Source organism: Onychomys torridus, chromosome 23 (assembly GCF_903995425.1).
Source record: "Onychomys torridus chromosome 23, mOncTor1.1, whole genome shotgun sequence".
Classification (NCBI taxonomy): Eukaryota; Metazoa; Chordata; class Mammalia; order Rodentia; family Cricetidae; genus Onychomys; species Onychomys torridus.
This window is the reverse complement of record NC_050465.1, coordinates 45,172,326-45,189,092: the sequence shown is the minus strand read 5'-3', so window position 1 is coordinate 45,189,092 and position 16,767 is coordinate 45,172,326. Positions and strand designations below refer to the sequence as shown.

At 37.9% G+C, this 16,767-nt stretch overlaps 1 protein-coding gene across 2 annotated transcripts in view; it reads right to left on the bottom strand.

Annotated features, from left to right (window-relative positions):
* Positions 1-16,767, bottom strand: part of Nbeal1 (neurobeachin like 1) — a 139,230-nt gene that overhangs the window by 28,309 nt on the left and 94,154 nt on the right. For both annotated transcript variants that reach the window (XM_036173296.1, XM_036173297.1), the window contains 10 exons: positions 16,204-16,328; positions 14,046-14,175; positions 13,303-13,451; positions 12,270-12,403; positions 11,141-11,242; positions 10,155-10,250; positions 9,389-9,513; positions 7,135-7,275; positions 4,193-4,323; positions 1,306-1,415 (listed from right to left, as the gene is read on the bottom strand). In XM_036173296.1, coding sequence (XP_036029189.1) covers positions 1,306-1,415; positions 4,193-4,323; positions 7,135-7,275; positions 9,389-9,513; positions 10,155-10,250; positions 11,141-11,242; positions 12,270-12,403; positions 13,303-13,451; positions 14,046-14,175; positions 16,204-16,328 — 1,243 coding nt within the window. The remainder of the gene's footprint in view (positions 1-1,305; positions 1,416-4,192; positions 4,324-7,134; positions 7,276-9,388; positions 9,514-10,154; positions 10,251-11,140; positions 11,243-12,269; positions 12,404-13,302; positions 13,452-14,045; positions 14,176-16,203; positions 16,329-16,767) is intronic.

Here is a 16,767-nt window from a genome sequence, read left to right as displayed (position 1 = left end):
ATATCTGACCCCCTCTGTCCTTGCTGGGCATTGCAAACACATAGTGTATAGACATACATACACATAAAACATCTGTACACTTTTTTTTAAAGAAGAGTACTGCTTGGTAAACAATGCTGGGAGACAGTAACACAATTATCAACGGTAAACTAATGCTCTCTACCTCTTCAATTCCAAGTTGGAAATTTACCTAAGCACTCTTAAGTTTTTTTAAAGTGGCATTTTTGATAAGCTAGTTTTATTAGGAACTGGGTAATCTTTCAGAAGAATTAAAAAATGTAATCATGCTTAACTGAAATGAAACAAAAACAGAAACTGCAAAACATTATTATTATACCTGCGGGGTAAACAGAATAGCAATCCACACAGCAAACACACTGAGAACTGGAATGTTAATACAGGCCGAACATCCCTTATGCAACATGATTAAGGCTACAAGTATTTGAGATGTTGCTTGTTGTGGTTTGTTTTGTTTGTTTCAGACAAGTTCACATCATGTTGTTCAGGCTGGACTCAAAGTCAGAAACTCAGGCTTCAGCCTCCTAAGAAACGCTACTAGGCCCAACTCGGATTGTGGATTTTCCCAGATTTTGAAGTATTTGCAGAGGACTTATTAACTAAGCCAAAAATAAAAAATTCCTAAATTTCCCAAAATACACTGGGTGAAAAAAACAACACAAAAAAGCTATTAACATCTCCCCAAATCTAGGAAAGTTAAATAAGAGGTGTGAAATGCATTTTTTTTCCCCCCAAGACAGGGTTTCTCTGTGTAGCTCTGGAGCCTGTCCTGGAACTCGCTTTGTAGACCAGGCTGGCCTCGAACTCACAGAGATCCACCTGCCTCTGCCTTCCGAGTGCTGGGATTAAAGGCATGTGCCACCATCATCTGGCATGGAATGCATTTTTGTGGTAGTTTCTTTTGTAATAGTTGTCTAAAACTTGTAAATTCAAGGGAAAAAAAACAAAACAAAACAAAACTAAGACTTGATTAAATAGGAAGTTTGATTTCCTATATACCAGAAATCAAAAGCTTATGACACTGATAAATGGTATTTACAATTAGATTTGTATATATAACATTGTAAGCTATTATTAAAAAAAGAAAAAGTGGAAACCCATATTCTGGTACATATTCACAGATAGTATCACAGAAAATTATATCCTAAGATTAAATTATATATTGTATTTTTAGAACAGTAATATATAATATAATAAATTAATCTATAAAAAGTACACATTAACTTATCTTTGAAAAACATATCTATGTTTTATTAGACTTTGGTGGTGATGTACTGAAAATCTTACCAGAGCTTTCCTGTGTTTATAAATGAAATCTTCAGCTGACTTAGCCCATCTTGGAAGAATGACATCATTTACCACTTCTTGGGAAACTTGGAGGTGACCCAAATTAAATTCTAAGACACATAAAAAATAAAAACATCAGAATCATTTTAGATTTAAATAAGTGATGCAAAACATATACAAAAGAGGGCCTATGACTAGAAAAGTGTCTATTGCAGTGTACTGTACTCATTCATTAAACTACATGAAGTAATTTAAAACTCATTTTCAGGTTTCTCCGAGTAAGAGTTCCTTTTCTTAGGAAAGTGGGGAGGAGTAACTTGGGAGACACTCAGTGGGCCAAATTCAGCTATTCAATCATAAACATCTGAATTTGGTTCTCCATCATGTAAAGCCAACTACCATGGCTCATGTCAATGACTACAGAACTGAGCGTGGATACGAGAATCCGAGGGGCTTGCTAGGCAGCCCCACCCAGTTAAGGTGGGTCAGGATTAAGGACACTGACCTCTGGCCTCTCCAAATGAATGCATGGACACACACACACACACACACACACACACACACACACACACACTCCTCCATGAGTAAGTGCATAGGTATGGGAACACACACACACACACACACACACACTCACTCCTCCATGTGTAAGTGCATAGGTATGGGAACACACACACACACACACACACACACACACACACACACACACACACACACTCACTCCTCCACGTGGAAGTGCATAGGTATGGGAACACACACACACACATACACACACACACACTCCTCCACGTGCAAGTGCATAGGAATGGGAACACACGCACACACACAAATGAAAAGGAGAAAAGAACAGGGAAAGCTACACTCCTCACTTCAACTGGATTACAACAGAATATTATTCTTACACTAAACATGGACAATGGTCCTTTTAATGGTTAGTTTACAAAATACAGTTCATTAAAACTTATGGTGTAACTTATACTTAAACTCACTCACTGAGAGTTTTGTTTCATAGAAGAATAACATCTTAGATGCCACTATTCCACAAAGACACTTGCTATTACAGCTGCACGTGACATGTGACAGAACTTTATCAAGTATGAGGTTTTCCTGTTCATACACCATGAGAAGGAAAGTGTGAACACAAAAGGCCTTCAAAGACAGGTCTTCAGACACCAGTCATCAAAAGCAGTGTACACATTTCCCATGGCTAGGTACGGTTTCAAGGTCCAGGGGTGATAGGGACACAGTGACTGCTGCGTAGCAGCTACTGTTCTTGTCCACTTCACAGTCATTTCCCTCTGGTTCCTTGCAGAACCTTCATGTCATCTGTACAGCATTTCCGCCCTAAATGCCATACCTATCCATGCGACTGCTTTAGAGGCTGAAACAGCCACAGTTCTAGAGAATGAAGCTACAGGGTTAGACTTAAGAGGGACATAACACATCAACATCCCCATCTTTGCAAGATGCTGTTGTTTCTACCTACCGTGCTTAAGCTACTCCAGTTATCTCTAACAATGAGAAGGATTAGCCATCAACAAAGCCAAAATACTCAGAACGACAGAGAGAAAATACAGAAAGAAATTGGCCATGATGACACTATAAACCTGAAACTAAATTATCTCTTTTTATTACAGAAAACACTGAAATTTTATTGTGCAATTTTGTGATGTTTATATTACTATTTATTCCTATTAGATGACACATTTGTTTTCTCCTGCCCAAACTCCTATCAAACAATTATATAATCACAGTTATACATAGGGACCATGAGGTCATAGAGCTGAGGACAGCAATTGGCTCCAATAAATACCATGAATTGTAGAGCAAAGAGTACCTTAAGTTTTTCATTCAAATTCAGCCCAATTACTCTTCCTGTTCCACATACACATTGCCTTTATTAAATTTCAGTCCAATAGCTGACTAATAATCTATAAAAAATGTACCCCAAAATCTTGCAAACTCATTTGTGCTTTAAAAACAAATATAAGGTTAGGGAAGCAGTTTAGTTGTGGAGTGTGTGCCAATCAAGTGAGCAAGACTCTGAGTTCAAGCTCTAGTATGTCACACACATAAAAGTAGTAAAACAAGTGGTGGTGGTGCACGCCTTTAGTACTAGTAGTTGGGGGGCAGAGGCAGGTGGATCTCTGTGAGTTCAAGGCCAGCCTGGTCTACAGAGTGAGTTCCCAGAGCCCTCAAAAAACAAAAACAAAAACAAAAAAAAAAAAAAAATTAAAATATTTGGATATGTTTAAAAATTTAATTATCATAATGCATCTCTACTTCAATTACCAAATTTTCAAAAAGTGCAACGATTTCACCATTACTTTAAATGTGCACCTTTTATATATTCCAAATAAGGAATCAGGAATCGTCTTCTTTAAAACGTAAAAAAACACTTGCATCTTTGTGAATTACATGGTCTCTTGTAACTACTCAAGTTGGTCATTAATTTGTGAAAGCTAGTTATAGATAGGAAAAACATAATATAAACTGGTATATATGTTGCAATGATACTCAAAAAACATGAGTTTACTCATGGGTTTGGCTCACTGACCTTGGTCTAAATTACCACCTTATTGACCTCAAAGACTTGCACTGGCAGTGTAAAGCAGTCCCGTATCTCCAGTAAAGACTACTGCATGCTGAGGTAAGTTCTCTTAGGAGTTCAAATTTGACCCATATCTTAGTTTCCTATATCGCTTCCCTAAAAAGTAAGACTTGGTTCTTTATGTCATTTCCCTGATATCAGTTAAATCCTGTCACTAATTTACACAGAGAAGAAACCTTAAATAAATCATGCAATATTACAGAAGATGCCCTCAAAATTGCTTTTCACAATTTTTCATTGCTACTTGTTGAATAAAATTTTAAATGCTCTATTTCTTACCATTTTGATTTTCTAAAAACTCAGGGAAATAGAAGAATTCAGGAATAAGTTCTTTTACATCATATGTATTATCCATAAGAGCTTGCCAGGTAGCAGGGATAGAATGGAACTGCCGGTCTGCACAGTCAAACCTGCATGTGGGGTTGAAAGACAAGAGTATACTAGAGGAAAGCAAGGAAGCAGAGAACCAACCTTTACAATTTCCATGTGACTACAGTTCTTTCTTTCTTTCTTTTTTTTTTTTTGAGATGAGAATCGAACCCAGGGCCTTGTGCTTGCAAGGCAAGCGCTCTACCACTGAGCTAAATCCCCAAACCCTACAGTTCTTTCTTAATCTTCCTCTTTAGTATCTGAAAACAACCTTTATTATCTTTATGATAATGACATCGCACATCTTTGCATGAGTTAGACACTTGTCTATTTTCTTTAGAGAATTTGATATTCAGATCCTTTTCCGTTTTTAAATTCAGAATTCAGTTTTGTATTATTTGGCTTTAAGGACTCTGTATATATTCTAAATACAATTCCCAATTCCCTTATTGGATTTTCTTTTTTGTTCGTTTGTTTTTATCGAGACAGGGTTTCTCTGTGTAGCTTTGTGCCTTTCCTGGAACTCACTTTGGAGACTAGGCTGGCCTCAAACTCACAGAGATCCGCCTGCCTCTGCCTCCCCAGTGCTGGGATTAAAAGCGTGCACCACTACTGCCCAGCTTTGGATTTTCTTGATGGTACTTTATAAAGCACAAACAGAACTTATTTTAAAGCTTTGTTAAATCACATTTCTTCATAAAATTATAAAGAACCAAAATAAACCTAGTCATAATTTCCTGTATCTTATGAAGGAAATTATCTCCTGTCAGTCCAACATTTTACTGATGCTTAAGAATCTTAAAGATGGGGCTGGAGAGATGGCTCAGCGATTAAGAGCACTGGCTGCTCTTCCAGAGGTCCTGAGTTCAATTCCCAGCAACCACATGGTGGCTCACAACCATCCGTAATGAGATCTGGTGCCCTATTCTGGCCTGCAGGCATACATGCAGGCAGAACACTGTATATATAATAAATAAATAAATCTTAAAAAAAAAAAAAAAAAAAAAGAAATCTTAAAGACAGTCTCTTCTTGAAAACCAAAGTTTACTGTAATAATACAGGGTAGAGTATACAGGCTAACTATAGATGTTACATGCAAAGATAATAAAAGTCAGTGTTTGTACACTATTGACTGAGATGCAGGAACAAAATGGTAATGCTAAGAACTAAGGCAAAAGCTGGAGAATACTGACTGGCAGTAGAAGACTCATGCAGCTTCCTTAGAATAATTAGGAACCCATGAAATACAGGTAAATCACAATACCCACAGATAAGGTTATTATAGCAGTATCACAAGCCTGTGTAAGTAGCTTTCTCTATCTAGTCTTTATGAAAAACATTCTTAGAAAGATTGTGCAGTTACTGCTAAGATCTGACTATCTGTGGAGGGCTCAGATTTAGCTCTACATTATGGTGATATTTTATTTGTGCTGAAATGTGATTTTATTTGTATGTTAATAAATAAAGTTGCCTGGGGGTCAGAGCTAATAGCAAGCCATAGCAGAAGCTGGGCAGTTGTTGCACATGCCCTTAATCCAATCACATGGCAGGCAGGGTCTGTGTGTTCAAGGATACAACCAGCTTGGAGATACACACCTTTAATCTCAATACCAACCATAGAGACCTGGAGGTCTGTATAGACAGGCAGTGACAAGGAGGTCATGTGGTTGGGTTTACAACCAATGAGAAGGCAGAGCAGAAAGTTTATAAAAGGACAGACACACAGGAAGTAGGTCTCTTTGGCAGGGGAAGGACGGCAGCGGCAGCAGGTGGTAAGAAGGCGGTCTTGGTCTCAGCTCTTAGCTACTGCTCTCTGATCTCTGGGGCTTTTCACTCTGCATTTGGCTCTGTGTTTCTTATTTAATAAAACCGTTCAGAATTACACCTACACTACATCATCTTAATTCTATAACTTGAGGAGGGAGGTGTTACTTGGAACTGAACCTAGGACCCTGTACATGTTAGACAAGTTCTCAGCCAGTGTGCAACATCTTTGGTGTGATATCTAATTATAAATCTCTGATTGATTTCTCAACTTGAAGGGATTCCAAATGTACAATACAGTATCAGTGAAAGAAAAATCATATTCAAATATCTTATATATGAGTTAATTTGAATGACTTGTTGTTAAACTACTCTGGCTGATTTCATCTAAATTAAAACCTAGCAGAATATTTAAAAGACATGGCTCCAACATTCAGAACATTGTGGTGATATATTGTATACCCTAATAAACTTGCTTGAGGATCAGAGGACAGAGCCAGCCACTAAATTAGACATAGAGGTCAGGCAGTGGTGGCACACACCTTTAACCCCAGCACTTGAGATCTCATGCCTTTGCTTGGGAAACACACACACCTTTAATCTCAGGAAGTAATATGGCAGGGCAGAGAAAGTTATAAAAGGCATGAAGAAACAGGAACTCACTCTCTTTAGGCTGAGGATTTCATAGAGGTAAAAACTAGTGGCTGGGGGGCAGGAGAGATGGCTCAGAGGTTAAGAGCACTGACTGCTCTTCCAGAGGTCCTGAGTTCAATTCCCAGCAACCACATGGTGGCTCATAACCATCTGTAATGAGATCTGGCGCCCTCTTCTGACCTGCAGTCATACAGGCTGTATACATAATAAGTAAATAAATTTAATAATAATAATAATAATAATAATAAAAATAAAAATAAAAAAACTAGTGGCTGGCTGTTCTGCTTCTCTGATCTTTTAGCTTTCACCCTGATATCTGGCTCTGGGTATTGTTACTAACAGACAATCTAAGATTCGAACAACAGAACACGGCATCAGAGCGAACAGTTCTCAACTTTACAGTCAGAGGAAAATAGGTTTCACTCTAAGCGTACCTTCCACTCTGAAGCTGGATGTGGAGGGCAGTAAACGGTTCCACACGGATAAGATAGTGCATCACACCCGCAGCATTTGAATAATGAGTACCGTAATGAAACTTATCAATTGTTCCCATTGGATCCTCAAAAGTCTCATACCTTAAAAAAAAAAAAAAGTGGAGTTTTAGGACCTTAACAACAAAATGGTAGGAACCTAAATCTGTACAGTTGTGAGCACTCAATGCTCTTACAGAGGACTTGGATTCGGTTCCCATTACCCAAGTGGCTGCTCACAAACCTTGTAGCTCCAGCCGCAGAGGAGCCTACTCACTCTCTGCTCCACTGGCACTGGACCTGCAAGTGCTGCATAGACACACATGCAGGCAAATCACCTGTGCACTGCTGAGCCTTCTCCCCAGACCCAGCTTTTTTGTATAATACAATAACAACACATGTTGACTATAGAAACTTCTTTAATAGAGACTAAAATAGAACACATTTTTATCAAATCTAATTCTACTTCCTTGGGACAAAATCTTCTTGATGAAATTGTCTATTCTTTATTATTTTACTTTTTAAAAATTTATATTTATTTAAGTATATGTATGTGTCAAGTGAGTGAATTTCAGGTATACATAGGTGCCCTTAGAGGCCACATGTTGCCAGATGCCTTGGAACTGTGGCTATGGGGTGCTTTGTGCCACAGGAAGCAGGTGCAGGGAACCAAACTGGGGATCTCTGGAAGAGAAGCAGGTGCTCTCAACTGCTGGGGCATCTCTCTATGACCCCTGGCTTTATTTTTCAGCGCTTAAATATTCTTTGTGTGTACATGGTGCACAGGTCGAGGTTGTCCACGTAGGATCTGAGAACCAAATTCAGATTGCAGATTGGTGGCAAGAGCCTCTACCCACTGAGCCATCCTGCTAGCACCAATATCAATTTATTCTAATAAATAAATGAATACTCAAAAATTTACTTAGCATCACTGAGGATCAAACCAAGCTTCACACACAACAGGTAAGTGCTTATTACTGAGCTACACTCCTAGCACTAGAGATACATTTTTGCTTTTTTAATCACATTTATTTAATGCGTGTCCCAAAGCTTGTGTGACATAGTGCATGCATGGAAATCAATCACAGCACCAACTTGTAGAAGTCCATCTTTTGTTATACCAACTACAGGACTCAGTATGGTAGTTTCTCACAACTAAAACTAGCTCTACCACATGACTGAGCTGTGCCACTGCAGGGTATTTTGCTAGATGACTTCAGGTCAACTTGCACACTTTACCGCAGCACTAATCACAACGGCTAAGCCATAGAACCAACACAGGGATCTAACAAGAGCCGTGGATTAGGGTGGAGGTGTTAATCATACAAGAATGCAGTAATGCCACCTGCACAAAAATGGATGAACTATAAAACTTATATTAAGAGAATTAAGCCAGTCTCATAAACACTGAGTCAGGTGACATATACAGAGAGAGTTTTTGTTCTCTCACTTGTGGTCCCTAAATTTTATACAGATATATAAAAACATGTATATATGTAAGTAAACAACAAAACTGTCTGGAAAAATAGGGCATGGGTGACAGAGATAGCAGAGCATGGTGAGATAAATATACTGAACATCATGGTGAGATGTATTGAACATACACTATATGCTTATATGAAATTTTCCTTCAGTACAACATGTACAGTGAATATACACAAGGATAACTGAAAAAAAATTTAAGTAGCTTGCACTGAAAAAAGATAATATGGAGATGGAGAGATGGTTCAGTAGTTAAGAGCACCTGATGCCTTCCCAGAGGACTTGGGTTTGGTTCCCAGCACTCATGAGATGGCTCACAACCCTCCGTGATCCCAGTTCTAGAGTATCTGATGACCACTTTTCTAGCAGGTACCAGACATACATGCGGACAGAATAACCATATATTTTAAAAACCATTTTTTTCAACCATTTAGGGGCTGGAGAGATAGTTTAACAGTTACGAGCATTAGCTGCTCTACTAGAGAACCTGGGGTCAATTCCCAGAACCTGTACATAGCAGCTCACAGGCACCTGTAACTCCATTTCCAGATCCAACACCCTCTTCTGACCTCTGCAAGTACATGAGTGGTGTACACATACACATGCGAGGAAAAAAAAACATACTCATAATAAAAAACAGCTTTTTTAATTTAAAAAGGGTAACATTCAGTTGTTTTGATTGAAATCGGCAAAAATTCGAACAATGGCTACCTCAAAATATTTAAAAACCACTTACTTTTCTCGCATAGCTTTGGCATTTTTTTCATTAACTACTCCAATTGGTTTAGAAAGATCTCGAAATACAGTGGGGTTATTAAGGTCCAACTCTTCTGAAGTATAATCTTGCAAAATCCAGGGAAACTAAGAGACATAATTCAAAATTTAGACATTTCTTCCTAGGGAACCTAACATTCCCACATCAAATATGAAATGTTCATAAAGATAAAAAGGGGTAATCACTAAAAATAGTTTTCCCTATTATAAAAACTTTAAAGACACATTTTAATATTTGTTTCAGTTCAATAGTGTAATTTTCCAAAATTCTTCTGGGCTATTTTTAATAAAATGAAACAAAAGGGGCTTTAGTTATAATCACTAGTCTTGACGTTTATAATACTTCTTTAAATGTGGAGGTGGAAACGTAAAGGCAGAGTACGGGTCCTGTGTGTGTTTCTTCTGCAGTGCTGGAGATTGAGCCCAGAGCCTCACACATGGTACAAGAATGTTCTGCCACTGAGCTATACCCAAGCCTCTCCATTTTTTTCTAAATAAAACATAAATATCACATATAGTGTTGTACATTATAAGATTGTAAGTGGTGCACACACGCCTTTAATCCCAGCACGCTGGAGGCAGAGGCAGGCAGATCTCTGTGAATTCGGAAGTCAGCCTGGTCTACAGAGCGAGATCCAGGATAGGTTTCAAAAGCTATACAGAGAAACCCTGTCTCAGGGGACAAAAAAAACAGTGTAAGTTAATTTTAGAGATTATACAGAACTTACCACAGGGTACTGTGCAAGGTCATTATAGGTCCTTCCTGCCATTGTATTTATTTGAATGAGGTAGTCAAAGTTTGTTATCTCTCGATTCACCCATTTCTAGACAGTAAAAAACAAACAAACTAGAATTTTATCATGTGACCTCTTAGAATGTGACAATTATTAATAACCAACATAATTTTTTGTAATCATTATCTCTATCATGACTGAAGAGATGTAGCTAAAAAAGTTTAACATGGAGACAAATCAACTTCTCCATAACCTATTTCCTTTTAGTATGTATAGTTATAAAAATGTCAAAAGTGGGGCAGTCTTTTTAGAAATTCAAGTTTTAAGATAAATAAAATATTTAATTGATAAAGAGTCTTAATTTTTAATTTTTCCACACCTGGCAAGACTTTTACTTAAGACTTCCTAGAGTGCTTACATTTAATTTTTTGCTCTTTTTCTTAGAGACTAGTGAAAAGGAAACAGATGTTAGGTTTTAGGTGTGGTAGTGCACACGTGTAACTCTACCTACTCAGGAGGTGAAGAGAGGAGGAGGAGGAAGAGGAGGAGGGCAAGTTGGAGGACACCCTGGCCGATGTCCCAACCCATTTCGTCTTCTGAGTACCCACAGTGGGGTCATACATCAGAGTTTTCCTGACAGAATGACAATCAACTTGAACCCACTGTGGACCAAAAGCAAAATGTTATGATTATGGTGAAGGGTGAAAAACGAAATCTGTACGCTGCAGTTTATAAAGGGAAATCCACATAGTGAGATATATTTCTGTACATAGGAAGCTCTATTGTTCTTAGGTGTAAGGTTGGAGAAATCAGCAGTTAATGAATAAAATTTATTCAAAAGCAAAAGGAACAAACAAGGCCAACTAACAACCAACCATCCAAATAAACAAGCAAACAAACAAATGGAAAAGAGCAGTTAGAAATCAGAACAACATTCTGAGACAGAAAGCAAGCACTGTACAGCCTATCCACTGTCCTACCTGTGTCAATCCCGATGCCTTGAATAACTCCTGGGGCGATCTTGTTCCATAGCTATTAGGAGAATGAAGTGACAACAGTCTGCTGTACACCTTGTTTCTAACCTATAAAAATACTCCTGTTTAGTATAAAAAGTAGTCAGGACAAACATGAATTACAGATTCTGTAACAGCTTTAGCAAGACAGAATTAATCCTCTAAGAATAATGGTGTTGTCTTACTGTATCACAAATTGTACCATTATCAATATCGACTACTTCAGAAAATATCCACCACTCCACAGCTTATCAGCGCTTCTCTCCAATTCCCCCTCCGCCCTATTTTCTTGAAAATCACCATCCACTATCTGTTTTGTAACCTCACCTCTTCTGGGTATTTCATATCAACAGTGATTACGCTTTTAATCCTTTACTATACTTGGTGCTGTGGTTTAAACACGTTCTTTCAAAGTTTATGATTTAGAAAATTGATCCCCAAATAACAAGTCCATAATTGGAGATGCCAGATTTGGAGATATGAAAACAGTAAAAGTGGCAGATGAAGGCGCCTGACCATCTGACTTTGAGCCTTAGGAACAATACTGTGGAATGAAGGACTTATTCTTATAAGTTATCCTCTGGTTTCCATAGACACACTACAACTTGAGCACATAATGCAGTTTTAAAAAATAGTGTCATGAGGCTGAAACATTATACTGACACTAGTATCCTCGTAAGAAGAGGAAAAGAAACCCAGGCCCACCATGCATAGCTTGTCTAATCTTTTTTTTTTTTTTTTTTTCAGAGCTGAGGACCGAACCCAGGGCCTTGTGCTTGCTAGGCAAGCGCTCTACCACTGAGCTAAATCCCCAACCCCATCTAATCTTATATATAGTATGCTGTAACATAATCAGATAATGTCTGGCATCTAGTGATTGATATTCAATGTTCCACTATACACACACAGACTCACTTAAAATAACCACCTCAATTCCCAAACAAATCCCAACGAAAGTTCATATACTGACTACATATACATAATACGTTTTTCTCTAATATTATGTATTGCTAGGAATACAGTCCATTAATTAGATCTCACTAGCTGGAAAATTATTTCAAAATAATACTCTGTGATTATCAGAAAGGTACCACACCTCTTTTTTGAAATTGAGAAAGTAGTTGGATTGATCAATATGGAATATCTCAAGTGCTGATCTCCTTAAGTTGTAACGACGTAAGTGAATCTCTCGAATTTGAGAATGAGGCCACTTGAAATCAAAGCCTGTTCCTGATAAACAGAAGAAATCTTGTGACTGAAGTGTCATATAAAGCTACTCACTCTGCGCAAAAGTAGTATCTCCTTGTTCCAAAAGTAGTACTTAGAAAAAAGAAATACCGTATTATAAAAGTGAGCACTTTATTAGGAGTTATAAATTGTTTCTTTTAAACTACTCTAGAACCTCAAAGCTATTCTACTACTTTTCCATGAGAACAGATGATAATTTCAAATATCTATACCTTAGAAATCTTTCTTCTTCTAAAATGTTAGAGCTTCAGATTTAATCACAAAAAAGTAAGAGCTTACAGGGTGGTGTACATATACAAAGGTATGATAAAATTAAAACTGCATTTTGCAACCATAAGTTTATTATGATTCCCTCAAGCCAACCCTCTTAAAACACACTAATAATGATGACGATGATGAAAAGCAACTGGTCGTGGGTGTGCATGCCTGTAGTCCTAGCTACTCGGAAGGCTGAGTCAAGAGGATTTTAAGTATAAGGCCAGACTGGGTAACATTTGCCTTGTATAAGAATGACCCTGGTTTCCAGATCTCTGAGTTCAAGGCCAGTCTGATCTACAGAGAGTTCCAGGACAGCCAGGGCTACACAGAGAGACCCTATCTGAAAAAAACAAAAACAAACCCAAAAAACAAACAAAAAAACCCCAAAAGAATAGCCCTGGTATCAATCACTAATACTGCGTATTATGTGTGTATACATACAAATTATCATTTCTCTTCAATACACAATGGTTACAGGAGCCTAATTCATTACTGACTTTCCATTTTTCATTTTACAAGATAAGCCATAAGTTTACAATCTCATCTTACTGGTTTCTTCCTCTAATTCATGACTGATGGAACTGGACACTTAATAACTGAGGTATTTTCCCAGAATGACTCACCATCTTCTTTTTCAATACTGTTATCATGGAAGTAAATGTGCTGAGTAGTGATTTCTAATCTGCCCGGAATTATGTCAATTACTGTAATGAGCTCACAGTCTTCAGCCAACACCAATTTTTCCCTTTGATCCTGCTCGTCCTTCTCGTCACTGTACAAACACAACGTTTAAAAGAAGCAATTATCAATTTAGTTTACTTATGTGAAGACAGTGCCTTCTTTCACTGCTGATACTGAATGTTTATGTTGCTTTTTGAAATTCCTAATCAGTCTAGCTAGAAGTTTGTTTTTGCAATGTTTATTTTTTTTTACTGTTTTATTAATATAATTATTCAGTTTTTCATGTCTCTTGAATGGACTTCTTATATCTTTAATTTTTCTTTTGTTTTCATGTTTCATACATGATTTTACTAGATCCTAGATCAAACCTAGGGCCTTGCATACTATATAGCCCTCTCCTGCTGTGTTATATACATAGACCATGTAGCACATTTCCACATAGACACAGCTTAAGGCATATGCCACTCAATATAATGTTTTCATTCAAAAATACTTTAATTTCAGGATACAGATCCCAACAATCCCAGGCGAAAAGTCTTCCTCAATAGTTTCAGTAAATACAGACTTTCTACAGCCAGTGTGATAGTAATTGCTGCACTTTGGAAAAACAAACTCTAGCAAATCCACAATTCTGCAATCCCATTTCTCATACATAATGCAAACGCTGTCACGTGCTCACACATACGTGTCTCCTCTGGCTGCCATGTCCTCTTCCAGAAGCTCTAGTTCATCCTCCTCCATATCGTCAAGTCTAACTTGTCTCGCTGCTTCCAAAAGCAAAGGAGAGTCACTGGAGGGCTGCAAGTGTTGGACACCTGCTTACGCAAAAGAGTCAGTTAGAAATAGGACAAAACATTACAGCACTTCTATATTGTCTGACACTTATGATGCTTGATGATTTTTTAAAAATTATTACTCACGTAGTAAAAAATACATGCTTCAAGATTAGAGTTATTTTTAATAATGGCTACTTCTTGACTAAGAAATAGGCTAAGTCCTGGATTAGCAGTCTGATAGAGGTACAGCGCTGACTTTATGCAAATTACAGATTCATGAATCATAATTATATTTAATTAAAGGCAATGTTAATTATAAAATAATTTCAATGTGTTGATATCAATGTGATTGGATACCTGTACTAAATATCAAGTGATAGCTGGTCCACACCTAGCAGTTCACGCCTTTAACCCTAGCACTTGGAAGGCAGAGGCAGGTGAATCTCCGTGAGTTAGAGACCTGCCTAATCTACACAGCGAGTTCTAGGACAGCCAGGGCTACATTGAGACTCCACCAAAAAAAAAAAAAAAAAAAAAAAGACTATGATCACTTGGTTGTCTATAGCTGACAGGCAATAAACAGCTGAATCAGTATTTTCTGGAGTGGTACAATAGATTTAAGTTCTGTCTTACCTCTGCTCTCTCTAAATCTGTGCTTTCAACTTTTTAAAAACTTTACGACTTACTTCATAAAACTAAAAGCGCCTCCGCACAGTTAACAAAAGCCAAAAAACAGAAAACAAAAAACCCCAACAGGTGAAGAGGGTCTTTGCCAGCTACACATCTGACAGAGAGATACTATCCAGAATATATAAAGAACCCAAAAGAGAGCCAACACAACACACACACACACACACACACACACACACACACACACACACACACCTTATTAAAAAATTGGGCCTGGAACCAGAACACAGAGTTTTCAAAAGAAGAAAAAAATGGCTAAAAAATATCTAAGGAATGTTCGTTGTCCCTAGCAACTAGGGCCATACAATCAAAACAACTTGGAGATTCCATCACCCCGCAGTCAGAACGGCAAAGGTCAATGGACAGCAAACAACAAATGCTGGAGGGATGGGGAGAAAGAGCTCCCTCATGCCCTGCGGGTCAGGGGACATCTTGGAAAGGAGGGCTGAAAGACTGAGAGCCACGGTCTGTCCTGAGACTGTATCTACTGGAACATCAGAAGATGCGCCCGTAAGGCCTGCCCAACACGCCTGCCCAGAAGAGAGTTGAACAAGGACGACAGTCACACCAAATGGAAGCAAAACTGTGATGGAAAACGTCGAGAGGGCAGTGGCTTTCCTCGAGTTAAGAAAACAGATAAAAGGCTATAAACTCAGACCCATCATCAGTGCAGAGGTATGAAACGAAAAAAAAGACTGGGAATTTTCTAGAGAAGGATTTCTTGAAAAATAAAAGGGAAACATTGCAATTTAAACAACAACCAAACTGAAATGATGCATGGGGTGAGGTTGGGGGGTTGGGAGGTGGGGTCTGCCAGGTGACGAGGACAGTTCAATTTTGAACTACTCAAGTTCCAGGATACTGACAAAGTGGAGTGGCTTATATAACTATGTGTTATTTGTAAGAAACATTCAGTTAATGTCTGTATCATGGACAGAAATATTATTTTGTATTAAGGGGAAAAAATCCCAATATCTGATTTATTTTAGAATACAGAATCCTAAATGACAGGCACCATGGCTTTCTTCAGTTCTGTATGATCAAACATATGAATATGTTAAATGGGGAAAAAAATCTGAAAGTTGGCACTCATTTCATCTGTGAACCTGTCATGAGACACAGCTGCTACAGAAGCAGCTACAGTGACAATAATTATGACTTGGTAAACATGTAGGTGCCACGACCTCATCCCAAGAAATACTTCATATTTCACAGACTTAGATTTAGGCCCAAACCAACAACACTGAATTCACATACCCATTCATACATACTTTAAAGCACGACACCCCTTCCTTCGTAAGTATCCATCTAAAACAGCAAGCAGTAGTAAGCACTCCATCAACATCTCGTATTAAAATAGGCAGATCTGTAACTCACCTAAATTATCTCGTAAGGCACTAGCTTCCTCATGGGTTTTGAAATTGTAATTTGGTACCAGTTTAAGTCTCATGCGGGAATAATTTTCTACATTAGCTAGTTTCCAGTGAACTCGATTCCGTTTCCTAGAAACATTCACAATGAAACAAGTAAAATTATAAAGATTGGTTGTTTGAGGGGTGTAAGAAAGTATGAAATACTTCACAACTGTTTTACACCATTTTAGACAATGTTCAAGGCCCAAGCATTTGCCTAGCATGCACAAGGCCCTGGTTTGGTTACCAGCACTACAAAAATAAAGACTTGTGTAATTATAAGGAAAGCAGTGGGGTGGGGGATGAATAAGAACAAAGTATAGTAACACCAAGTATACAAATACCATATTTAAACCTAATACTCTTTATATGCTGGCTATTATTTTGATCAAGTTTAAGTGTTTATATTTATCATCTGGACAACTGTCAGGAAAACTAAAATGAGCATGTTTAACTATGATATATACATGATAAACCTAAGAGAGCCTAAATTATTTACCCAAGATGCCATGAGGTTTAATGATAGACA